Source organism: Meles meles, chromosome X (assembly GCF_922984935.1).
Source record: "Meles meles chromosome X, mMelMel3.1 paternal haplotype, whole genome shotgun sequence".
Taxonomy (NCBI): Eukaryota; Metazoa; Chordata; class Mammalia; order Carnivora; family Mustelidae; genus Meles; species Meles meles.
Window position 1 is genome coordinate 30,497,468 of NC_060087.1, and position 26,693 is coordinate 30,524,160.

At 36.9% G+C, this 26,693-nt stretch overlaps 1 protein-coding gene across 1 annotated transcript; it reads left to right on the forward strand.

The window, feature by feature from the left end:
- Window positions 1-256: 256 nt before the first annotated feature.
- On the forward strand, window positions 257-3,733 carry LOC123934581 (E3 ubiquitin-protein ligase RLIM-like). Its single transcript, XM_045994738.1, has 2 exons — window positions 257-497; window positions 2,091-3,733. Exons 1-2 carry the CDS (start codon window positions 257-259, stop codon window positions 3,731-3,733), a joined length of 1,884 nt encoding a protein of 627 aa, XP_045850694.1.
- Window positions 3,734-26,693: the final 22,960 nt, after the last annotated feature.

Below are 26,693 nucleotides of genomic sequence, written 5' to 3' on the forward strand. Positions count from 1 at the left end.
AAGCTTCCAGATAAAGGCGGTTCTCAACTAAGGACTCATCAGAAGCCGCAGAGCTGCGGTCAGGAAGGCGGAAAAAACCTACGCGGAGGCAGATCCAACCGCATCAGGTCCTGACACACTCCAACCAGAGCAGAAAGAGAATTCAGTTAGTATATTTCTTAGATTACATAGATTTATTTAAATATAAATTAAGACTCAGTTATTGTTTTTCAACAGCATGTCATAGAAGTCAGATATCTTCCACTCGCTCATCAAGATGGAAAATTCAGGTTTCGACGATGAAGAGAAATCTGCAGCCCTACGCAGAAGTCAGAGGAACCGATTGGCCCGGGAGGAAGATTTCTATCAATTTGTAAATAACCTGAGTGAAGAAGATTACAAGCTTATGAGGGATAACAATTTCCTAGGCATTCCCGGTGAAACTACATTAGAAGAGTTGCAGAGGAGACTTCAACGAATTAAAGACAACGCACCACAAAATTCAGACGAAAATACAGGTATATTTCACTTTTAGGGAGAATAGAATGGGACGGGTAAGGAACTTCATAGTAGTGTCAACCAAAGATAATACCAAAGTGGCACACATTAATTTGGTGCTAAGTAACTTCTCATTAAAAAGAACTGGTATTTACCTGATTTGGGGGGAGAATGTGGAGATATGTTTTTCCCCCAATTCATATTTGGGTTACTTTAATTGGGAAACAGTGTGAAATAGCCTATTGATGTTTTCCTTGGTTTTCCACCTCAACTAAAAGTTCCTCCTACTTCCTAAATTATTTTTTCTATAAAGACATGGACTTCCTCACCAGCAAAAAATATTATATACTCTATTTAACTGGGGGTAATTTTGCTCCCAACCCCCAAGGGACATTTGACAATGTCTGGAGATATTTTGATTGTCAAAAATGATGAGTGGGTGTTACTAGCAAATACTGGGCAGAGGCCAAGGATACTGCCAAACACCTTACAATTTTGCAACTAAGGTGTTTGTTAAGATAGCTCCCCAAAACCAAGAGTCATCCAACACTAAAATGTCAACAGTGCTAAGGTTGAGAAATCCTGCTCTAATTAAGTCTGGTGTTTCTCTCCTAGTATAAAGTAGGGAATTTTACTATCGAATGAAGATGATATCTAATAGTTCAGTTCTTAAATATGGCTTCATATATACTATGCTAGGTTCAGTCTCTCCACTTGAACTGACCTTCAGTTTCATGTCAACTCAAAATCTTGGTAACATCAAGAAGTATTCAAAAACTTTAAAACCTATAAACTTTATTTAAATTTGAGCAATGGTTACAATGGTCTTACATTTTTTTTAAAACTTTATATATTACCATAAGCACTTAAGAGCCTAGAAGAAGTAATGTATGCTAATGAGAATTAGGCAATAATGTAAATTGTACTAAAATACTAGCACTGTACCTTCACCTTCTTTAATTGCATTAGTGTTTTGACGGTGGAGTGAAAAAATGTCTCTTGACTGTCCTCCCATGGTGGTTCACAGGGCCATGTATAAGATGAAATATTGAAAACAGACTTTCTCCAGATTCCTTTTAAAAAATTCTCTAATTTTACCTAGGATTAACTAACTCTTTTCGGAAGGAACTCAAACTCTCCTGCCTTCACTTGTAAATCTAGAAAATGTAGTTTACTTTCTCTTTTTTTTTTTTATTTTTTTCTTTTCTTTTTTTTTTTTCTTTTTTTTTTCTTTTTTTTTTTTTTTTTTTTTTTAATTTTTTATTTCTTTGACAGAGAGAAATCACAACTAGGCAGAGAGGCAGGCAGAGAGAGAGGAGGAAGCAGGCTCCCCGCCAAGCAGAGAGCCCGATGCGGGGCTCGATCCCAGGACCCTGGGACCATGACCTGAGCCGAAGGCAGAGGCTTTAACCCACTGAGCCACCCAGGCGCCCCTAGAAAATGTAGTTTACAAACTATTAACTCTATAAATGTGAAATATGTTAAAAACATCTGAGTATTAAAGGTCTAATTTTTTGTTTGCTTTTGAAACAAGGTTCCATAGTGCTATTTTATGATGCTTCTAATTTTGGTAGTTCCTTTCTGCCACCACTTTTTGTTGTTGTTGTTAACAGGTGGAGGAGATTCTTCTGATAATACATCTAGTAGTGACTCTCTATTAAACTGGGTTAACTCTTTCGGACAAACTGAAAATGTGACAAGTGGGCAAACAGAACACCAAATTTGGGAAGAACTGAGCCAGATTAATTCAAATAATAATAATACCAGATTTGGTTTAGAAATGAATTTTGATGTTAATAATGGGAGCCCAAATCCAGAGAACAAAGATGTACCATCTACAAGACTTCCCAGAGGAGACAATACAGAAAACATCCAAAGGCAAGCAGAAAATACACAGTCTGAATCAACATTTATAAGACCACCTATGTCAGAACAAAGTACAACTGAAGCATTAATAGAAGTACCAGTTACTAGAGGTCAGCGAAGAGCAAGAAGCAGGAGCCCAGAGCATCGAAGAACCAGAGCAAGAATTGAAAGTAGTTCAGCTCCAAATTCATGGAGTGAACTTTTACTAAGATTTCATCAGAGTATAGCACCTGAGACTTTTGAGCAACTTCTGGAAGAGGAGAATGAGTTATTTTCTAGAATTCAGCACCAAGAAACATCTAGACAGCAAATAACTGGAACTGAGCCACAAAATAGGGGTCTTTTTTCAACTTCTGGAACAAGGAATGCTGTTCAAGAAGAAAGTTCTTCAGATACAACCAGTGATGGTGAATCTTGGGAAGTGGAACAGATAAGTTCAACCATATTGTTCGATCTTGAAGTAGGACAAGTTCATCTTGGGGCATATTCTCATAGTGATAGCATAGCTAGCAGAACTCCGTTAACATGTGAGACACCAACTTTAGAAAGTGGACAAGGAGGACTTTGGAATATGTTTCCATCTTTTGAGCAGACAGATGCAACAGCTTATCTCAGTACCATCGGAATTCCCAGTCACAGCATTTTAAATAGTGATTTAAATGATACAACATCTATTACAATTCAGAGCACAGTAACGCAGACAGTGACAACATTCAGTGGCTCAATTGACCTTATGGACAGTGACAGTGATTTAGTGTGTAGTGTCTCAACTTCAAGTGAAAACATGGAAAGGGCAGAGTCACCAAATGAAAGAGATGGTTCTGGTGGTATGACTAGTTCTGGTTCCAATTCAAATCCTAGTTCTGATTTCCATTCAAGCTTTCCATTGATTTCTAGTTCAAATTCCAGCTACATAACTAGTTTCAATTCTAGTCCTATTTCCAGTTCCAGCTCCAGTGATGAAAATTCAGAAATTAGATCACTGATGTTTGACGGCACTAATGAATTAAGTTTATCATCAAGCTCCCCATCAGAACCCAGGCAAGAAAGTAGACCTATGAGCCCAATAATATTTGATGAAAGTGACTCTTGGACCTCCCTTAATCTGGACCATTTTTTCCTCTTGAATGAAGACCATCATGACCAAACTACAGGACTCACCAAAGCACAAATTGACAACTTGGCTATAAGATCTTTTGGTAAAAGTGGTGCATTAAAAGCCTGTAGTATTTGCATCACAGAGTACACAGAAGGCAACAGACTACGCATCCTACCTTGCTCCCATGAATTTCATATCCACTGTATCGATCGCTGGCTGTTGGAGAACTCTACCTGTCCTATTTGTCGTAAGAAAGCAGTAGAGTCTGGTGAAAGAGAAAATTCTAATTGAGATCTGAATTCTCAGCTATACAAATGGTTATAGTGATGGACAAACAGTAGTCACTTGCCTGATGTCCACTTTTGGAGTGATTTTTAAATATAACAATCTGAATCTAATCTAAAATTGAATCCTGAAAAAAAAAATTCAAAAATTAAATTGAATCCCCATATAATAATCTGAACTGAATCACTGTTTCCTGAAGGAATGTTTGGACTTTCCCCAATTTCTCTTCCAGAATTAAAAAAAAATTCTGTCTTATCTGACAGCAATATTGTCCTGTTAAATATAAGAATTTGAATCTAATCTAAAATTGAATCCCAATGTAACAATCTGTAGTGAATCACTGTTTCCTAAAGGAATGATTGAACTTTCCTCAATTTCTGTTCCAAAATAAAAGAAAATATTTAAAAAAACAAATAGTACTGTCATATCTGAGAGCAAAAACAAATTTCACACTATAATGGATCACTGAATTTCAAAAGAAACTTAGCAGGTACACTATGGTGGGATGTTCCTGATTCCATGGGAGAAATGTCTTAATAGATAATCAATCCAGATGGAACCTAATAGAATTATCTAGTCATGCAAATCCCAGACATCTCATAGCCATGTCTCATCTTAGATGTGCATACAAAGAGGAACACAACCAAAATAATCAAGAAAATTAAGAATTTATTAAAATCACTCACTTAAAAAAGTCATTACATTCATAGAATGCCATAGAAAAGCTTCTAAAACTTTGTCTTCCTATCTCTCTTCCCAGCAGTTTATCCCAACCCTTAACACTACTTTAAAGTTTCTCCCATTTTCTACTACTAATATATCAGTTAGGGTCCTGGGCAAAAATTGATGGCACACTTGAAAAGGGTGATGGAATAGAGTTTAATGAAGAGACTATTTACTAAAAGTGTGTAAAGAATGAAAGGAAACCAAGAGATGATGAAGTACCCTGAGGCTAGCAGCTGTGAGAAGCCAGTGTTATCAACTCTAGGCTTGAAGGTGTATAAAGAGGGAGTAGTTGCCTCTTCCCCTTGTCCTCCATTCTGTTCTTTGACTTGGCTGTTTAACAATCTTCTTTTAATTTTCCTTTCATCTACTCAGAACTGGTATCATGAAGAAGAGAACAAGTACATTTTATCTTTAGAAGTGATGAGATGACAAACCATAGAATTTAATTACATTGCTCTTAAACATGTCACACTTTGCTTTGGTGTGATTGTAAACAACTAAAGAAAAAGCCAGTATATGTACTTCCCCAATTTTTGCTTTATAAGTACATTCAAGCCTCAGTTTCTTTTTTTTTTTTTTTAATTTTCTTTAGATGTATGTGTGAGTGGGGGGGGATGGGGGACACAGAGGCAGAGGGAGAGAAACTCAAACAGACCCTGCTGAGCTCAGAGCAGGATGTAGGGCTTGAGCCCATGACCCTGAGATCATTGACCTGAGCTGAAACCAAGAGTTCAACACTTAACAGACTGAGTCACCCAGGTGACCGAATTTCTTTTTATTTATAAATTCAGTTCATATAATTTTTAAAAACATATGCTTTATTCTTATAAAGTATATTATGGTTTATATATCTTAATCTTTATGTGAATGATCCAAAGTACACAGCCACCCAAGTTGTAATCTGAAAAGCTTAACTAGTTCAGTTCTAATCATCCCCATCAAAGTATTACCCCAAACCATGACACTTTAAAATCAAATTTTGGGGGGACCTGGGTGGCTCAGGTTAAGCATCTGCCTTCGGCTCAGGTCATGATGCCAGGGTTCTGGAATCTAGCCCTGTATCAGGCTCCCTGCTCAGCAGGAAGCCTGCTTCTCCCTCTCCCTCTGTTGTTCTCCCTGCTTGTGCTCTCTCACTCTCTCTGTCAAATAAATAAATAAAATCTTTAAAAAAAATCAAATTTTACGTCATGCTTCTCTTCCAACCCAAACATAGTGAAGGACTTTTCTCCTAATTCAGCCTGGAGACTGGAGTTTTTAATTTTTTGTTTTTGTTTTCGTTTTTTGTATATTGGCCAAACCAGTAAATTTTGCTTAAAATTTTCAATCCTGGTTTAGGTGAGAGTAAACAGTATTTTGACCAAAGCAACAGTCATAAATTTTACACACTGTGCAACCTATATAAATATGGTCAGTGTTAAGTATAAACTTTCTCTAAAGTCAGAAAGTTCTCTTAAAGTCAGAATCATCACTGACATTTCTAAGATTTTATTTATTTTATTTGAGACAGAGAAAATGAGCATGGGGAAGGAGAGAGGAAGAAGCAGGGGTTCCCGATGCGGGGCTCAATCCCAGGACCCTGAAATCATGACCTATCGGGAGGCAGATGCTTAACCAACATAGCCACCCAGGCACCATGACCTTCATTTTCTATGTGAATTACTGGCAGCTACAGTAATTACACAGAAACATAAAATATAAACAGGGTATACTGGTGAAATCTTTTAGTACATCTTTGAGCTAGAGTATTTTTCACACAAGATATTTTCATGGCTGGAAATAAAGTCTTAAATGAACCTCTGAAATTCACATTAAATTCTGAAAGTTGTTTGAATATTCTGATTATTACTAAGTATTTCTGATACTACATCTATTTCATTTAAAGAGAGGAATAATTATAGCAGTACTTGTCTTCTTGCTATACTAATGTGTTCCAACCTTCCAGATGATAACTGCCTAATCAATACTTCAGTACATTTGCATATGCTTTCTGCGGTAGAATTATAAAATTGTCCCCAGTGACTTTTAGAGTATCACCTGTGAATGTGATAGACTACCATTCCCATTCCTACATTATGATGTATGGTACAGTTGATTGGGAGCTTATCAAGAATGAGCCTGACCTAATCAGGTGAGTCCTTAAAAGTCACAGGATTTCTAGTCCAGATAAGATGGTTTATATTCCTCCCTCTCTGCTCCCCCCTCTATAAGTACAACTATATATCCTAGAAATAACACAAGACAACCGAAGGAGAACTCTGAAAGTTCTAAAGGGGAAAGTGAATTGGCTAGGGACCTTTAGAATGGATGAACAACCTCATGGCAGGACATCTTATGATCCCTCCCAAATAAAAACGTGACCCAGGCTCAGCACTTCCTAACTCCAACTTAGTAACAGAAAGCAGTTCTAACGGGTTCTTCCTCCATCAGATCAAATGGAAGTTCCACTGAAAATACCAGGTGAGCCCTGCAGAAGCTGTAAAGAGAGAAAATTGGAAGCCCTGTTGACAATTAAGTGACCTGGAGAAGTGCTTTCCTTCCCCACTGGGCCTGAGGCCCCCTTTCCCCACCCAGACATACTATACTGGTGATCAAGGGTACCAGCAAAAGTGATCCCACCATATAAAGCTCCCACCTGGAAATATGGTCTTCTCCTTAGCTGGGCCCGAGACTCCTTTGCCATACCCAGAGATCAGGCAACTTGCCTATACCTACCAACACCACAAAAAGCTCTCAACTTGGTAAGTAATCACCATCCCTTACAGACAAGGGAGATCCTGACACAAGTTCCTGGCCCAGGAAGTGCTCTTTATCCAAGTGGACCACAGCTACCCTTCCCCCATCTAGAAGCACCAGGTGCCCTGGCCTGGGAAGCTTTTTCTGCCTGCTTAAGCAGCACAAACAGATCTGTACTAACTCTACCTGCACAAGATAAATCAGACAAAATAGTACCACAAAGGTGTCATGGAACCACAGTCCACAAAAGTAGAAGAGGCACTGTGCACCAAATCTAAACGGAATACCAGCTAAAATTTAAACAAAACCAAAACAGGAACCAAAGTATCTTAACATAATAGCCAAAGTGTTCAAGAGACAATAAACTATCACCTTTCATACCAAGAACCAGATACATGACAACTTGAATGAGAAATGGTGAATGATGCCAATCCCAAAATGAATTAGATGTTCAAGTTATCTGACAAGATTTTTTTTTTTTTTTAAGATTTATTTATTTGACAGAGAGAAATCACAAGAGAGGCAGGCAGAGAGAGAGGAAGGGAAGCAGGCTCTCCGCTGAGCAGAGAGCCCGATGTGGGACTCGATCCCAGGACCCCGAGATCATGACCCGAGCTGAAGGCAGCAGCTTAACCCACTGCCTTTAAGACCTTTAACAGAGAACTCAAGTCACCTCATGCCAGTATCCTGACTTATAGACCTGTGAATTAATAAAGGGATATTGTTTTAAGTCCCTATATTTGTGCCAGGTTTTTTTAAAGATTTTTTTAAGATTTTTTTTTTTAAAGATTTTATTTATTTGACAGACAGAGATCACAAGTAGGCAGAGAGGCAGGCAGAGAGAGAGAGGAGGAAGCAGGCTCTCTGCCGAGCAGAGAGCCCTATGCGGGGCTCCATCCCAGGACCCAAGCCAAAGGCAGAGGCCCAATCCATTAAGCCACCCAGGTGCCCCTTGTGCCAGTTTCCCATGCAGAATAGAAAACTAATCAACCTTTCATCTATGATTTACCCTATGCCCAGAAAAAGATTATAATGAGCCCTAAATGGCTCAGTGTCTTACTTCTAGGCCTACTATAAATTTATTATATTCTTGATCCTGCAAAAAATACAATTCTTGACCTTTGGGTACCATTTTTGCCTAGAATGGAATCCCTAACTAATTCTTGCTATCAAAGCTTCAAAAAGACAATATCCTTCCTGTTTGAAAAACTGCCAATATCTTAACAGTTTAACTTTACTTAAAATCAACTGATCCCACTCTACTACTGTATGCTGCTTTTATCATAAGCACAATTTAATAGCGACTTTCAAATTATAAAGCTTATTTTTGTCTCAAAGCAATTGCTGAGTATTAGATTGAGCTCCCAAATCACACTCCTCTATATCTGCCCTACCAAATATCAGAAGTTGGGAATACTTGTACCTGAATTTTCTAATCTCCACTTGATCTGTTTCTTACATTATAATTTATCATTTAAATCCATAGCATCAGTTAAACTCATCAGTGTGAACATAAATACTTCCTCCTTAACAATTTTCTCCTTTATTTTCTTCCTAGTTATTTATTTGTCTGTTTATTCTGGCCGACTTAAAAAAAGAACACCTTATCTGAATAATAAAATTCTTTTTGAAAGCACTTATAGCCAATGGATAGGTCTCTGATAGTAACATAAAGTATCTCTTTTGGCTAACCATAAAAATAAGTTGTGCTCTCAATCTTCCATGAAGAATAAAAATCCATAAGTGCAAACAAATTTGAGCATATAACAATATGAACATCAAAACACTGCATGTACTGAAAATTCCACAAAGGACTATAATGTTTCCGAAATATATATAATGTTTCTGAAATGTTTCAGAAATATACATTTCTGTCATCAACTTGCTTTGAGATCTCAGTATCTTCATCTGCAGTATCTTTACAACAGTTGACCTAACATTTTACATCTTTTCATTATATGAAGTAAATGTATAATCTGTTCTATAAGAAATGTTCTGGTATGAGAATTTTTTTTTTTTTTTTTTGCAAGAACATTGTGCAAGTGCACATGTCCTCTGACGGTCCTTTATTAAGGTCATAGGTTTTCCATTACATTTATTTAGAAATCCTCAGCGGTCAAAAAGAAAATAAATAATAGAAATCTAGATCTTCAAGAAGCTTTTACTAAGTTTTTTTTAAATCTGTAAAGATTACAGGTTTGTCCATTTTAAATTATGACGATTCAGATACATTCAATCATTATATAACAGCAGGAATGTCAGCCTGACAGCAATTAAGAACATCTATATGAGTAAGTAAAACAGTGGGAAAAATAGCGCCAGGGGCTCGCTGATAACTACTGCAGAAGGCCAGAGACTCGCGTCTGCAACCAGACCCCGTCCTCCTTCAGCAAGGAGACGCACACGGTGCCCCTCACTGTACTAGTTCGGCCGGCTCCCAAGACCGTGTCAGCCACTATTTGAGAGAAGAGGAATGTTTATATTTTTTAAGTCCATGTATTTAAAATCCAAGATCAGAAAATTCTGTATTCCCATGATCACCAGTTGGAGATCCCAATTGGAGTCCATTAAAAAGAAAAAGATGGTATGAGAATTTTGAATGGAAATCTGAACTATATTTTTTGTAACTTTAAGATTTGAAAGTTCTTTCCCAACCTAACTTGGGCTTTTTCACTGTGAAATAATAAGAGACTCTCCTTTTGCATGACAGTTGAAACTCTCCATTTTTAGTTATGAAACCAGGATCTTTAACATCGCCACAAAAATGTGGGGGCTTGGAAAAGCATTTTCAGGAAATACCTTTTTTGAGAGATGAGAATCCATCATTCATACAGGACAGACACTAATCACCAGCCAACTTTGGGTTCTGGGTTATCCATTCTGATATCACCAGTCACAACACAGCTACCCACCACCTCTGCCTTTGTATCTATCCTCAAAGTGTATTTTTTGTTATTGCTATAACACTTATCTCTAAAACATATTTTTTATTTATCTTGTACCTGTGTTCTTCCCCACCCCACTCCAAAGCAGAAGCTCCATAAGAGCTTTCTTTTTATTATTGCTACATTTCTAAAGATTAGCATAGTTATGGCATCAGCATGTGTGTGTGTGTGTGTATACATACATACACCATACTCAGTGAGTATGTGTGCATGTATATGTGTGTGCGCGTGTATGTGTGTGTGTGTGTGTGTGTGTGTGTGTGTGTGTGTAGCATATACTCAATTGAAACATATCAAACAAACAAAAATTTTACCAAAAAGAGTTCTTGGTTCAGCTTCAGAATTTTTAGTTAATGTTAGCATCCCAGGCTTATTTTTCACCCTTTATTCTCCAGAGAAAACTTATTTTAATAGTGTTACCCAGCACCCTGGATTTGATTTATTTCAGCCTAGACTTCTTTCACTTAGTTAACATATTTGTGTAATATTTCTTGCCTTTAAGTTAGAATATCTGCCAAACCTTTTCCAGATCATTATTTCATGCATCCAACACGTACATACTTATCCAGAATGTGCCAGGCCTAATGCTGGATGTTAGGACTGTAGTTAAGAAATACAGCACTTATCATTAAGAAATGTATTGAATTTTAAAGAAAGCAGATAAACATATGCTGACACTCTGTGCGATGGATACTCTTAGAGATGAATGCCCTAATATCTTCTGTATATAAGGCAAAATGGAATGACCTAGAAGGAGCAATCTACATTAATAAGTCAAAACTCCCAAAGTTAGGTGATATCTGAGTTGTAACTAGCAGCAGTAGTAGAAATTGACCAATGAAATGAGGTCATTAATTTTATTCTAAGCAAAATGAACACTGCATGCAAGAGTAGAAATGCATAACAAAACGCTGAAAATTCAGGGATCAGTACTCATCATACTCTGGCGTAGAAGAGGAAAAGGTCTAAACACATTAGCAAAATATGAAGCAATGAGGCCAAAGAGGTAAAAAATGACTTCAGTATATCATGCTGAAGAGTTGAACTAGATCCTCTAAGCAGTGCACAGTTGATGTGATTTTAGTAAGAGGAATAAAATTATTCAATTTCTAGAACACTCATGCCAGCAGGGAAGTGCAGAACAGATTGTGGAAAAGTTAGATTGTCCCACTTATAGAGTTATGGCATTAATTGGATGAAAAAAGTATAAAGGCTTGAAATAATGGTGTGGCAAATGAGATGTGGAAATACATGATTCAAGTACATAATATTAAAGAAGCAGAATGATATTTGGTGGTTGCTTGGATAATTTAGAGATGACCTCAAATTTCTCATTTAGGTAACTGAGTGGACTTATATAAGAAATGTATTATAACTGGTTTGTCATGGTAGAGCAATAGAAAACAATTCAGCCAGGATCTCTGAGATTTGAGATGCAGAGACATATTTTAGTGGCAATGTTTATCTGGCTACTATGGATATCAAGTAAGCTTCTAAAATTAAAACAAAGATGCTAACTGAAGTCAAAGAAGTACAAGATATTGCCTGTAAAAGTATGTTTAGTAATTATTATTACTAAATGATCCTTGGAATCCCTTGGAAAATGAACAATTATAGATAGACACAAAGGAGGTAACAAAGATAGTCAAGACAGAAAAAAGAGAGGTAAAAACTAATCATAAAACTAAAATGTGACACGTCAAGAAAATAGAAAATTTCTAGAAAGGATTTCCAAGAGTCCATTTGAAGAACTTTTTCTAACTTAAATATACATTTCTAAAAACTAAAATATTCTATTTAAAAACATTATTTTAGATAAAAGCCTTGTACTCTAACATATAGCTAATGAATGTAACTTATTAGAAATTAGAAAAGTGTTGAATGGAGCACCTGGGTGGCTCAGTCACTTAAGCATTTGCCTTTAGCTCAGGTCATGATCCCAGGGTCCTGGGATTGAGCCCACACCAGGCTCCTTGCTCAGAGGGGAGCCTGCTTCTCCCTCTGCCTGCCACTCACCCTGTTGTGCTCTCTCTCTCTGTCAAATAAATAAATAAAGTCTTTTAAAAAAGTATTGATCATCTGAAATGTTTACATCTTTTTGTTATCTTAAGCAATATAAAAAAAACTTTATAAGCATATCGTATATTTACTTTAAAAAATGTATAGATATAAAAATTATCAGGTCAAAGGGGATAAACCATTTTAAGGTCACTGCTCTATAATGCTAAAACATCAAAAACTTGTAGCCAGGGGCACCTGGGTGGTGTGAGCCTCTGCCTTTGGCTCCGGTCATGATCTCAAGTTCCTGGGATTGAGCCAGAATCGGGCTCTCTGCTCGGCGGGGAGCCTGCTTTCCCCTCTCTCGCTCTGCCTGCCTCTCTGCCTACTTATGATCTCTCTCTGTGTATCAAATAAATAAATAAAATCTTTAAAGGAAAAAAAAACCAAACTTGTAGCCATTTATATTCTCTCCAACAATTTGCCAGAGTTACCAAGTAGTGTATTATTACCAACATTGTCTTTTCTTACTATAAAAGGGAAAACAATTTTGTCCAGAAAATAAAAAGAGAAAAAAAGAGATGGAAATAATCCTTTGTCAAATGATAGGCAAAAATGTTTATTGCTTTAATGTTAATTTATCTGATTACTAATGAGACTAAATTTATTTGTCATATCACATTGGAATTGGTGAATTGTCTGGTTATATTTGTCATCTTATTAAATGATGTGATAATTTTTTTCATATTTTGTATGAGAGTATATCAATTTTAAATATATATATTATATAAAATATATAGACACTCATAATATATATACATATACATATATGTATATATATGTGTATATATATACATATATATATGTTAACCATTTTATCATAGAGTTTGCTCATATATTGCAGTTTGCTACCTGCCTTTCTAAGTTAATGATTTTGTCAAGGTTCCAAGTAATACAACATAATACTAAACCTGTCATTTTTTTCATTTTTTCTTCTGTTTCTCACACATAAAAGGTAATTCCTCATTTTAAAAAGAGACAAATATTCATGTTTATTTTTATTCTTACTATGTATTCATTTAACTCTTTAATCCTCCTGAAATATATATATTTTTACATAAAACTTATACAATATCGAGACATATCTAGCACCCCCTGAATGCTTATAATTAAATAGGAAGTTCACTGATAGCCCTATTTTTTTCAAGAAGATACTCTCCTTCATGTTAAAAAAGAAAACGCTAATCACTTCCATTTAAAACTTAGAATTGACGTTGAATTTTGCAAAATGACTTTTCAGAATATAATGAGCTGACTAAATTACTAGTATTATTTTACTGCCACTGAATGAACAGAATAAACCCTGTTTGGACTCATTTTTCAAGACGCTGGGCTTGGCCTCCAATTTTAATTCCTGTATTAACGAAGTCAGATACTAATGTGTTTTTTGTTTTGTTTAATTTTTGTTTTTGAGAAAGCTTTTTCCAAAGGGTGGCAAAGAAAGATGACCAAGTGCAACTCCATTTTTATATATTACAAATTTACTCATTCCAAACAAAGAATCTTTATATAAAAGATTGACTCAGGTTGGGATTCCTGTTCAAACATCAAGTCCAGGAGATCCTTCCTATCCAAGCCTTAGCCACATGTTCAATACTACAATATGGAGGTAGATTCTCCAAGCCAAATTAGATGAAAATGTGGGCAATTTACCAGAATTAGCAACAAATGTCCTCTAACAGATATGGCTCTTTTTTGTTTTTCACATTCTCCTTGAATCAATTCTGGTATTATGTATTTTACTAGAAAGTGATCCATTTCATCTAAGGTTTTAGATTTTTATAGCATCTTTATGTCTAACACATCATCCTAAAATTAATACATTTTCCTTTGTATTTTTTTAAATTTTCTGTCTTTTCCTCTATTTTATATTTTTTTCCTTTTTCCTTGATTAGAATAGCTAATGAATAACAGAAGGCAAGCTGAGGACAAAACAGAAGCTGACACCCCACAATCACCACCACAACACCTTCCCACCACCCCCCTCGCCCCCCTCCCCCCCCACTCCCCTCCCACACATCCCTCCCACACCCCTCCCCCCCACCATGGGACATATGTGACATTCCTCAGGCATTTCTGGCTGTCCTAAAGGAAAAACAAATAGTTAACTTGTAGAGATCACAATCCTGCAAGACCTGATATTCTCCCTCAGTTTACAAATGTCCTAGTGATTTACAAGGAAGAAACTTTCTTTCTTTTTTTTTTTTTTTAGGAAGAAACTTTCTTATCAACAGCCTAACTTCCAAAGACCTGTAACTCAGTTCCTGAAGCCCTATCATCATCTTTCCCTCCATAAAATTGAGGGAGGCTGAGGCAGAGGTAAATGTAAATAAAAGTTAAATTTCTTCTAAACCTAAAGCTCATTGGCAAGGACATGTGATAGGAGGAATGTGATACTCCTCCAGGAAGCTCCCAACTCTTTTACTGCTAATGCCTTACTAAAAGGAAAAACAACCTTAACTTGAGGACAGCAAGGCCTTAGGTATCCTATAGGTCATCTTTAGCATATGAAAGTTCTTTTGAAACCTCTCTTTTTCCTTACCTCCCCCAACCCCATAGTATATAATCAACCCCAGTGCAACAGCTCTTTCAGCCCAGGGGTCCTGTCCCTGTGCTTTAATAAACCACCATTTTGCACCAAAGATGTCTCAAGAATTCTTTCTTGGTCATCGGCTCTGGACTCTACTCCACTGAAGCTCCTTATATTCTAAAACTTCATCAACATCGAAAGGATTATATACTATGACCAAATGGGATTTATTCCTAAAATCCAAGGATGGTTCAACATACAACAACCAATCAATGTAATATACCACATCAATAGGGTAAAGGACAAAAATCACAGAACCATGTTAAGTAGTACAAAAGAAAGGCATAAAAATGTGTTTGTTGTTATTCAAAACTTCATAAAAGTTTGTTTTTTATAAAGATTTTACTTATTTATTTGTTTATATATTTGACAGAGGAGCACAAGCAGAGGGAGCAGATGAGGGAGAAGCAGACTCCCTGCTGAGCAGGGATCCTGCTACAGGGCTCCATCTCTGGGATCATGACCTGAGCCCAAGGCAGATGCTTAACCAACTGAGCCACCCAGGCACTCCAAAGAAGTTTAAATAACAGATAAAATTGAAGTTGAATTTCATAAACTGAAAATAAATCAGAGAAAATTATAATGAGACTAAATGAAAATGTGAATGATAAAGGAATAAAGGATAAAATGGAAAACCTACATTCATCCAATAGTATTTATAGAAGGTGAGACTAGAATGAATGTAGTAATTATTGAAAAAATACTTGGTGAGGACTTTTCAGAGAGGAAGGTAGAAATAAATCCTCAAATCGAAGAAGTACACAGAATCACCAGGAAAATAAATAAAAACATATATACTACTATATGTCTGCATCAGACACCTCACCTCAGCATTACCCTTTCCTCATTCCCCATTAAAAGAACAGGCGACTCTGGGAGATCACAATATATGTACAGTCTGATAGTCTTGTTATTCATGATTCTACTAAATCTACTTCAAACCTCTCTCCTCATTCCAGCAGGTGAAGATACCACCAAAGCAAACTGCTCAGGGCTTCTACATGCTAAGCCCATTGTGAATTATTTTTCCTTTATTCACACTCCCTTCCCCATGGCTTTGAGACCTAGTTTATAGCACTTCTAGGGATCAAGTTACAGCTTGATCATGCATTCTTATACCAGATCACACTTCTTCTCTGCTTTTGCCCTGACATCCTGTTCACTTGGATTGTACTCTCTAATTAAATAAGAACACATAAACCCTTGGCCTAAGGCTTTGTTTTCTGGGGAAGCAAGGCTAAAATCAGCTGGTAAACTATAGTGCATTAACGACAAAGAGGAAAAATCTAAAAAGCAATCTGGAAAAAAGAATACCAAATAAGAACAATTAGAATGTTAGCCATCGGGGCGCCTGAGTGGCTCGGTGGGTTAGGCCGCTGCCTTCGGCTCAGGTCATGATCTCAGGGTTCTGGGATCGGGCCCCGCATCGGGCTCTCTGCTCAGCGGGGAGCCTGCTTCCCTCTCTCTCTCTCTCTGCCTGCCTCTCTATCTACTTGTGATCTCTCTCTCTCTCTGTCAAATAAATAAATAAAATATTTAAAAAAAAAAAAAAAAAAAAGAATGTTAGCCATCTTCCCAACAGTAACAATAGACCCCAAAAGATAACTGAAAAATACTATCTTTAAAGTGCTAATAGAGAAATCACTTTAGAATGCAATACTCAACTATTAACAAATTAACAAACAAACAAAAAATTAACATATTAACAAACAAAAAATACAGCATTTTCAGACAATGGTAGAGATTTCTACCTATATACCCTCACTTATAGAACTTCTAAGGAATAGGTTTCTTACTGAAGGGAATTAACCCCACATGAAGAAACAGGATAAAGAACAATACTAAGCAAAGAAATTAATACACATGTATATAAACCCAGGAAAAATTAACTATTAAACATTGTGTAACTATGTGATTCATTTGGGGGCTAAGTAAAAATGAAGTGCAATTAAAATCTAGACAATAATTATATGGAAGAGGATAGAAAATATTGATGAGGGAGCAGGAGACTGGCTGAGGACAAAGCAAAAGCTGGCACCTTGCACCCCCTCTCCATCCGCTCCCCTCTGTAGTGTGTGTAACATTCCTCAGGCCCTCCCCTCCATACACAAAACTGAAGGAGGTGGAGGTAGAAGGAAATGTAAATATAGTTAAATCTCTTCAGAACCTAAATCTCTCTAACAAAGATGCTTGATAGCAGGATTGTGACATTCCACCAGGAATCTCCCAGCTATCTTGATGTTAATGGCTTGGCAAAAGACAACATTTGATCAAGCCTGAAGACCTCAGGGATACTCCCAGCACCTGGTAGGCCTTCCTTAGCATATGAAAACTCCATTGAAACCTCCCTTCCCCTCACCTTCCCCCAACCGCAGGGTATATAACCTGCCATCCCTCACAACCTGGGGCAGCAGCTCTTTCTGCCCACGGGTCCTGTCCCTGTGCTTTAATAAACCACCATTTTGCACCAAAGATGTCTCAAGAATTCTTTCTTGGTCATAAAGAAGGAAGTTACCCGAGAGGGTTGCGAATTTGGGAATTAAATCTAGGGTTTTTTATGGGTTCTTTGGTGTGGGGTGTTTTAATCTGGTTAAACCTCCATGTGCCTGTTACACAGTTAGGTTTTTGTTCATTCACAGCGAAAAGGGTGAAGGGCTCCTTCCAGGGTGGTATACAATACTTTTTTTTCTTTTTTTTTTAATATTTTATTAATTTATTTGACAGAGAGAGAGAGATCACCCGTAGGCAGAGAGACAGGCAGAGAGAGAGGGGAAAGCAAGCTCCCTGCTGAACAGAGAGCCCCATGCAGGGCTCAATCCCAGGAACCTGAGATCATGACCTGAGCTGAAGGCACAGGCTTAACTCACTGAGCCACCCAGGTGCCCCTTAAATACTTTTAAGGGTGATTTCCTCTTAGGGGAATTGGGGCGGCAGGACCCTTGTCCCTGCCTGCCTTTCTTCCAACTATGTTTCATTACTTATATTTTTAAAAAAGGCTTTATTTATTTGAGAGAAAGAGAGAGAGAGAGAGAGAGAGAGAGAGTCAGAGGGAGAAGCAGGCTCCCTGCTGAGCAGGGAGCCCAATGTGGGGCTCTATCCCAGGACCCTGGGATCATGATCTGAGCCAAAGGCAGACGCTTAACTGCCTGACCTACCTAGGTGGCCCTCATTACTTATTTTTAAGAAACTACTGATATGAGAGAAGTTCTAAAAATGGAGAAGTTATCCTTATAAGAGACAGGCAGGCAGGGACAAATTTCCATTTGTAAGGGTACCTCCTTTGCCTTACAAGGAAGAGGGGGATGACTTAATCTCTAGAAATTCTTATCAAGGGAGAAGTCAAGGATTTAAATCTACATAACAACCTTACTCTTATTTACTGTACTTTTTCTAGAACTCTCTCCCAAGTGGCTCCCCACCCCAAGCATCTTTTGTCTTTAACTGACAATAGTATTTAAGGCTATGGCTTTGGCCATTTTGGGGAGTTAGTTTTCCCGGTCTCTCCCATGTATACAAAAGGTATACACGTTATTAAACTGTTGTTTGCTTTTCTCCTGTTAATCTGTCTCATCACTTTTATTAGTAGATCAGTCAAAGAAACTAAAAGGGTAGAAGGAAAATTATCTTTCCTCCCCCATACATGATTCCTATAGATACATTTTTGCAAATAAACACTTTTATAGTGAACCTGCCATCATAGAAATGGTAGAAGCAAAGCATTTGTGAATAAAGTAACCAGTGGTACACAATTATATATAAGTTTTGTGGGAAACTATTAAGTATACAGCATACAAAGCAGTCTATTAATCTGAGAGTATAATTTATAACAGATTAGACACACAATTGTTAGGAAAGCATAAATGCTCTCAGAATTGCACTTAAGATAGTATTATACAGTAGTCCACAGAATGGCACAGAAAAATAGATTTCTCGAGAATGCAAGGCCTAAAAAGAACAATGGACATTTTAGCATTTTAGCTCTTTTTCATAGAAAAGTAGGAAACACATGTGTTAGCTATGAACTGAAAATACAACATAATAGTTTTCATCGAATATTTTTCTTTCTGGCTACTAGCTCTTGCTAGAGCCTTCTAACCAATCATTTAATACTCATTTCACTGCATTCTATATATCCAATTTGGTTATGATTTCAAAAAGTAACACACTTGAATATACTTTTTATTTATAATCTTCAATATTTCACAGAATATAACCATAGAATATTAAGCCCAATATTATGGCGAAATTGAGCAAAATCTAACATTATCAAATATCCTTATAATAAGATTTCATAGTATATATGGAACAAAACAGAAATGAAATAACACATGAACATCCATATGCTACAGCTAGTGCAACTTGAATAATACATTATATAACACCCCCTTGACACTCATAAAAGATTAGTAGTCCCAAGACAAAAGAAAAAATTCAAATTCACAGGCATTAATCTATTCCAGCACTAATTTTACCACTCTCCCTTAAAAATAATGTCAACCTTTCTTCAAAGTCTATTCTAAAAGTCTATTCTTCAAAGTCTTCTATCATAGGCCAAGGGCTCGGAACAAGTCTTTCTATAATAGGCCAAGGGCTCAGAACAAGTCTCCCCCAAAATATGACACTTTGGCATATGGACTATTTTGAGCTGAAGGCAATCAAGACCTAGCAGACTAAAGAAAGATTTTTACTTTCCTTAAACTACCTAAAAGAATTCAGATAGGGGGCCTAGTGCAGAAAGAGAGTTATCACCAAAAGATAACTTTTTTTATCTGAATGACCTACCACACCTCTGATCTTCTTCTCTGCGCTTTGAAGCCTCAGGCCTTTGTCCCATACCTTAGCTCAAGATGGCATATAAGCCTCAACTTTCCAGCCTGTCTTTAGAACGCATATTCTATGGAGACCGCCATACATATGTAATTAACTTTGTTGTTCTGTTACTCTCTCTTATGCTAATTTGATTATTAGAATAGCCAAAGAAATTAAAAGGGTAGAAGTAAAATTTTTTCCTCCTCAAAAATAGTCAGCTATGATTTCCATACACTTATTTTGTGGACACAAGGGAAGAACTGAGGGCTGATATCAGAATATTCTGAGTCCCTGGAGAAACTCCTTGAGAATAGCCTATATTCATTTAAAAAAAAAATCACATGCTGATAGTCACTATACACAACACTATACACAACACTATACACAACACTCATTCATGAATACAGTGTTTCCTTAAAGTTGATGGTCCAAGGATCTCCAGTATATGATTATTTATGGAAAAGAGATAAAATGTTTAAAACTATGTTTCATCCTGTAAGCATTTAAACCAAAACTTCAATTTATATTTTATTTTTCACATTTTGGGGGTATAAACTTCAAACCCAAAGAAAAGTTGAAAGGCCAGTATAATAAATATACTGATTATTAATGTATCACCATGGCAATTCCAACTCTCTGTCTCCACACACACACAGGCCTACATACACCTCTTTCATCAAACAATCTGAAAGTAGCCTAAGGATAATATTTCACCTCTAAATACTTTGTCATGCCTCTCCCTGTATTAAGAAAACCCATATCACCATTTAGCACACTTAAAAGTAACATTAATTTAATTCTATTAACCATTATACTGAAGGGAAGAATTTGCCACCTCAAAATTTACCTTTTTGGCACATAGATTATTTTAGGCTGGTTATTTTTTAGGAACAGCTGACACAGAAGAAGCTCTGAAAACCAAGTAAAAGTTACTCTTTTTGTAAGGGACATTTATATCTATCAGGGAAATCTGAAAATGTATGGGAAAAACACTACTAGAGAATGGAATGTCAGTCAGTTTTGTTAAACTGCACAAAGGCCACTATTGATCACTGTAATAAAATTTTAGGTATGTGTTGTTTAAAATAATTGTAGTCATAAACAGAGAACATGTACACAATCACTTAAATGTAATAACTTACTATTGAGAGAAGTCACAGGATATATTGCCTGAATACATTTTATTAATACTCTGATACAGAATAGAGAGTTTTTCAGATTTTTTCAGTTACCATCTCTGAAGAGGAACAGATCCTCTCCAGACGTGCTGGAATTAAAGAACAGAAAGTAATGCCTTAAGAACATGACTTTATTCTCCACCAATCATGGAATGCCACTCCACTCAAAAACCCTAACTCTCAATTTTGCCTTTAAAAACCATCACTTGGGGGTGTCTGGCTGGCTCAGTCACTAGAGCATGTGACTCTCGATCTGAGAGTCAGGAGTCCAAGCCCCATGTTGGGCATGGAGTCTACTTAAAAAAACAAAAACAAAAACAACCCTCAGTTGTAAGCCATTATTAAGGAATTCAGGACTTTGAAAATAAGCTCTCCATTCTCCTGGATGGCACTGCACCAATAAATAGCCTTTCTTCACTGCAAAATCTCAGTGTCAGCACCCCCCCACACACACACTTTGGTCTACTATGCATTGGTGGATGAAATCTCATTTGGTTCAGTTACGAATTCCATTTGTAAGGGTGTCTCCCCCTTTGAGTATAAGGATGATTCTAAATCTCTAGAAACTCTTATCAATGGAAAGGGAATAACTTAAATCTGCCATCAACCTTACCCTTGTTTACTGTGCTTTTCCTAATAACCTCCATTAGCTGGCCTCCTCCCTACTCCAACATCTTTTGTCTTTAGCTGAAGATGTTATTTAAGGTGGTACATTCATGTTTGAACACTTCCTTTCTTGCTGGTTCAAGTTGTACTATCTCTGACCTTTCCTATAATCAGTCATATTTTCAAGGTTGCTTTTAGTGAAAAATGCCTTTAAGAAACTAAGATCTCAGTGTCATTTTTGTTCTTTGGACTAGCTTATCAACATATCAAAACTCTACAATCATTTATAACTTTTTTTTTCCTAATTATGTTTTAGAGTTAGAATATAATTGCTATAGTGAAGTGTAGTTTCTTCAAGGGAGGATCATATATTTGGATTCATTATTATGCTCCTGTATAACCTCTAATAACCTTTATTTACTTTATTCTTTCTCTTCATTTACAGAAGTCCAAAGGATACTCATTCCTTTACAAGATGCTTCCTTTTCCCCCAGAAGCAGTACCTTCCTATGATTGTCACCATTGATCCCACACTTTTAGGTCCCTTTCTTTGGATTCTCTCTAGCAAGTGTTCTAATCCCTCTTGTTTCATTCCTGTTCTTAGTATTTTCTCACTCAGAATGAAGACCTCATTTTTTAAAGAGAAATGTATCTGTGTTCTGGCACCAGCTTTATCCTGCTGCATGCTCATGATGTTCAAGCAGTTTCACCTGAATCTTCTCTTCAGCCTAGGCTTCAAAGCCCAGTTGTGTTAGTTTCAAGGGTTTTCCTATTACACATAATCTCAAATTATAGTATTCTTTAACTTCTAGTTATGCTGTTGACATAAGATTTATGTGGTTTTATTTTATTTCCTTGTTGATCTCTATGGGGTTTACAGCGTGTTTAGAAAATTAGGATTTAACAAGCTGCTCTTACTGCATAGAAACTCAAAGGTCTGAAATAATCCCTGTATGCTTAAAATTATTTTATGTTTTATGTAAATAAATCTGGCTGTGCCTTCTGAGTTATTCCTTATTCATAAAGGGGAAGGGCTTAAAAAACACATGCAGCAATTTTATTCTAAGATTCTAAGTAACATTAGACTTAATTCTAGCAGGGCTGATACCTCTAAACCAAATTACTTATCATTTTTGAGGTTTACTTGCAGTGCTATGAAAGTTTTAAATATAAAAACAAACAACAAAAAAGTATTTTTTGTTCTTCTTCAGTTGAGCCCTCCTGGGTTAACTAAAAAAATAATCATTTGCTTTTGTGCCTACTGACTAATGATGTGTTAGACATCAAAAATTAATTTTGATCTGTTGCTCAATTCTTTACCTGTGAGTCTGGTGTTCAGCTGGTTAGGCTGTTTGTAATTAGATGTTTGCATTTGTTGCAGAGGAAAAATTTTCCTCTAACCTTTAAGGTTCTTTTGATTGGTCTTAAGAACTAAACTGAAGCGGGGCACCTGGGTGGCTCTGTGGGTTAAAGCCTCTGCCTTCAGCTCAGGTCATGATCCCAGGGTCCTAGAATCCAGACCCACATAGGGCTCCCTGCTCAGTGGGGAGCCTGCTTCCTCCTTGCTCTCTGCTGGCCTCTCTGCCTACTTGTGATCTCTGTCAAATAAATAAATAAAATCTTAAAAAAAAAAAGAACTAAATTGAAGCAAAACAGAATAACGGGAGAAAATCACATTTCACTACATGTATATAAGGAATCTACAGAAACATGAGAATTTCAGATAAAGGGAAAATGAGGCATATAAGTCATTTTGGACTAAGGAGAAGAGGAAGGGTATGCAGCTTCAAAAGGAAGGAGGACAATTCACAGGAAGAATGGAAAGAATAAATGTTTGTTAAACAAATGTTTGCTGGACCATACAGAAACAATGGGACACAGAGCTGACTTTGGTAGAATAGGCCTTGCTCAGCTCCTCCCTAATTACATCTAGCTTATATTATACTATAGTTATCTATCGTGATAGCTGCCTTCCTGAAGCAGGTCCTCTATCTAAATCCTTTTAGGCAATTTGGGGCGCCTGGGTGGCTCAGTGGGTTAATCCTCTCCCTTCGGCTCAGGTCATGATCCCAGGGTCCTTGGATAGAGCCCCACATCAGGCTCCTTGCTCAGCAGGGAACCTGCTTCCCCCTCTCTCTCTGCCTGCCTCTCTGCCTGCCTCTCTGCCTGCTTGTGACCTCTCTCTCTCTCTGTGTGTCAAATAAATTTAAACAAATAATAATAATAATAAATCAATCAATCAATCCTTTTAGGCAATTGGGGAGAGGCCAAAAAAAAAATAATAATAAAATAAAAACAAACTTGAGTCTTCTGTTTCTTAAAAGTAATCAGCCTAAAATAATCCACATGCCAAAGAGACACATTTTGGGGTGGTAAATTTTGCTCCCCTATGCATTCTTCTTAACTAAGACAGAGTAAATTAAGTTAGAGTATGGAAAGGAAACAAATAACAATTGGGAAACACTGAGAGCATCGAATTGAATAGAGTAAAACCTAGGAAATTATCAAAGTCACTTAAATTTCCTGATCAGACATTGCCAATGTCCTCCTAAAGTTTAATGAGTGTGTTTTACATTATGTCAGTCAAATCATTAAAAATCAGTTATCCTTTTCCTCAACTGGTTTACAACCTACAGTGATACTGCAGTGCTTATTGGTAGAATTACAATAACAGGAATCAAAATAATCTTAATCCTGCTGTGGACCACAGCTGTATCTCTGGGGACAAGGGGAATTTTGTGTTCTGAAAACATAAGTGTAAAACAAACCGAGGGACCTTAAAGTTACAGTAAGACTTTTTTTGTAAAATATTTTATTATTATCTTTTTAAATTTAAATTCCAGTTAGTTAACACAGAGTGTTATATTGATTTCTGGAGCAGAATTCAGTGATTCATCACTGACATACGACACCCAGTACCCATCATAAAAAGATTTTACTTATTTATTTGACAGAGAGAGACACAGCAAGAGAGAGAACACAAGCAGGGGGAGTGGGAGAGGGAGAAGCAGGCTCCCACTGGGCAGGGAGCCTGATGCAGGTCTCCATCCCAGGACCCCAGGATCATGACCTGAGGTGAAGGCAGATGCTTAATGACTGAGCCACCCAGACCCCCCTGATAAGAGTCTCTTATAGCTTGTTTCCCTCTCTCCCTTTTCCCTTTTCCCCATCCCATATGTTCATATGTTTTCTTTCTTAAATTCCGTATATGAGTGAGATCATATGGTATTCATCTTTCTCTTTCTGATTTATTTCACTTAACATAATACACTCTAGTCCCATCCATGTCATTGCAAATGGCAAGAATTCATTCTTTCTGATGGCTAAATAATATTCTATTGTATGTATACCACATCTTCTTTATCTATTCATCAGTTGATGGACATTTGGACTCTCTCCATAGTTTGTTATTGTTGATAATGTTGCTATAAACATCGGGGTTCATAGAAGAACAAACATTCTTAAAATGTCTACACTACCCAAAGCAACCTATACATTTAATGCAATACCCATCAAAATACCACCAAAATTTTTCACAGAGCTAGAACAAACAATCCTAAAATTTGTACTGGGGAGGGCACCTGGGTAGTTCAGTGGGTTAAGTGTCTGCCTTTGGTTCAGGTGATGATCCCATGGTCCTGGGATCGAGCCCTCCTGTTGGGATCTCTGCTGAGTGGGGAGCCTGCTTTTCCCTCTCCCTCTGCCTGCCTCTCCTCCTGCTTGTGCTCTCTCTCGCTATGTCAAATAAATAAAATATCAAAAAAATAATAATACCAATATATTATATTATATATATATATATATAATAAAAACAATATAGTAATCTAACTCAATGAATTAAAAAAAAGAAAAGAAAAGAAAATTTGTATGGAACCATAAAAGGCTGTGAATGGCCAAAACAATTCTGAAAAAGAAAAACAAAACAAAAAAATGAATTCGAAATGGATAAAAGACCTTAATGTGAGACAGGAAACCATCAGAATATCCTAGAGAACACAGGAAGCAACCTCTCTGACCTCAACCAGAGGAACTTCTTACTAAACATGTTACCACAGGCAAGGGAAACAAAAGCAAAAATGAACTATTGGGACTTAAAGATAAAAAGCTTCTGTATAGCAGGGGCACCTGGGTGGCTCAGTGGGTTAAGCCGCTGCCTTCGGCTCAGGTCATGATCTCAGGGTCCTGGGATCGAGCCCCGCATCGGGCTCTCTGCTCAGCAGGGAGCCTGCTTCCCCCTCTCTCTCTGCCTGACTCTCTGCCTACTTGTGATCTCTCTCTGTCAAATCAATAAATAAAATCTTAAAAAAAAAAAAAAAGCTTCTGTATAGCAAATGAAACAATGAACAAAATTAAAAGGCAGCTTACTTGCAAATGACATACTGATAAAGGGTCTATATCCAAAATCTATAAAGAACTTATCAAACTCAACACCCAAGAAAGAACCCAGTAAAGAAATGGGCAGAAGACATGAATAGACAGACACTTTTCCAAAAAAGACATCCCAGTGGCTAACAGACACGTGAAAAGATGCTTAACATCTAAAATACAAATCAAAACCACGATGAGATACCACCTCACACCAGTCAGAATGGCTAAAATTTACAACACAAGACACAATAGGTGTTGGCAAGGATGAGGAGAAAGGAACCTGCTTGTACTGTTGGTGAGAATGCAAACTGAGGCAACCACTCTGGAGAACAGTATGAAGGTTCTTGAAAATGTTTAAAAAAGAACTAACCTACAATTCAACAACTGCAGTACTAGATAATTACCCAAATGATACAAAAATACTGATTTGAAGGGATACAATGCACCCTGATGTTTATATAGCAGTATCAACCACAGCCAAACTATGGAGAGAGCCCATATAGTTAAGACTCAACTTGAGTCCCTAGCTGCACTTCCCAATGCAGTGAGGCCTGGTAAACTAAAATGGACCACATAAAAAAATGTTCCATTTTTCCTAAAGTAGGCCTAAATAGCTTCATGTCAAAGCAGACCATACTGTTTTAATCCTTCTCTAATTTATTCAACACACATTTTACTGAAAGTTTAAAATGTGACCAGTTATATGCTATAAGCTAAATATATATTCTTACATAAAATATACTCTACCTATCTTTCCAAACTTTATAGTCTTGTGGGAAAGCAACAGTGAAATATTAATATCAATAACATGCAATCATAAATACTGATAATTGTTTGACACAAAAAAATGGCCTATTTTGAGACACACAAAACACTAGTCATGATTCAGTTGTAAGACTAGCAGATCTCTTTGAAGAAGGGACATTTTTACCTGGTCCTGATAATAGGAGTTA

Excerpts from the sequence above, each read along its gene's own strand:
- LOC123934581 (XM_045994738.1), top strand. The coding sequence starts at position 257 with ATGGAAAATTCAGGTTTCGACGATGAAGAGAAATCTGCAGCCCTACGC. Across the intron at positions 498-2,090 it reads AAATTCAGACGAAAATACAG|GTGGAGGAGATTCTTCTGAT; the intron begins GTATATTTCACT and ends TGTTGTTAACAG.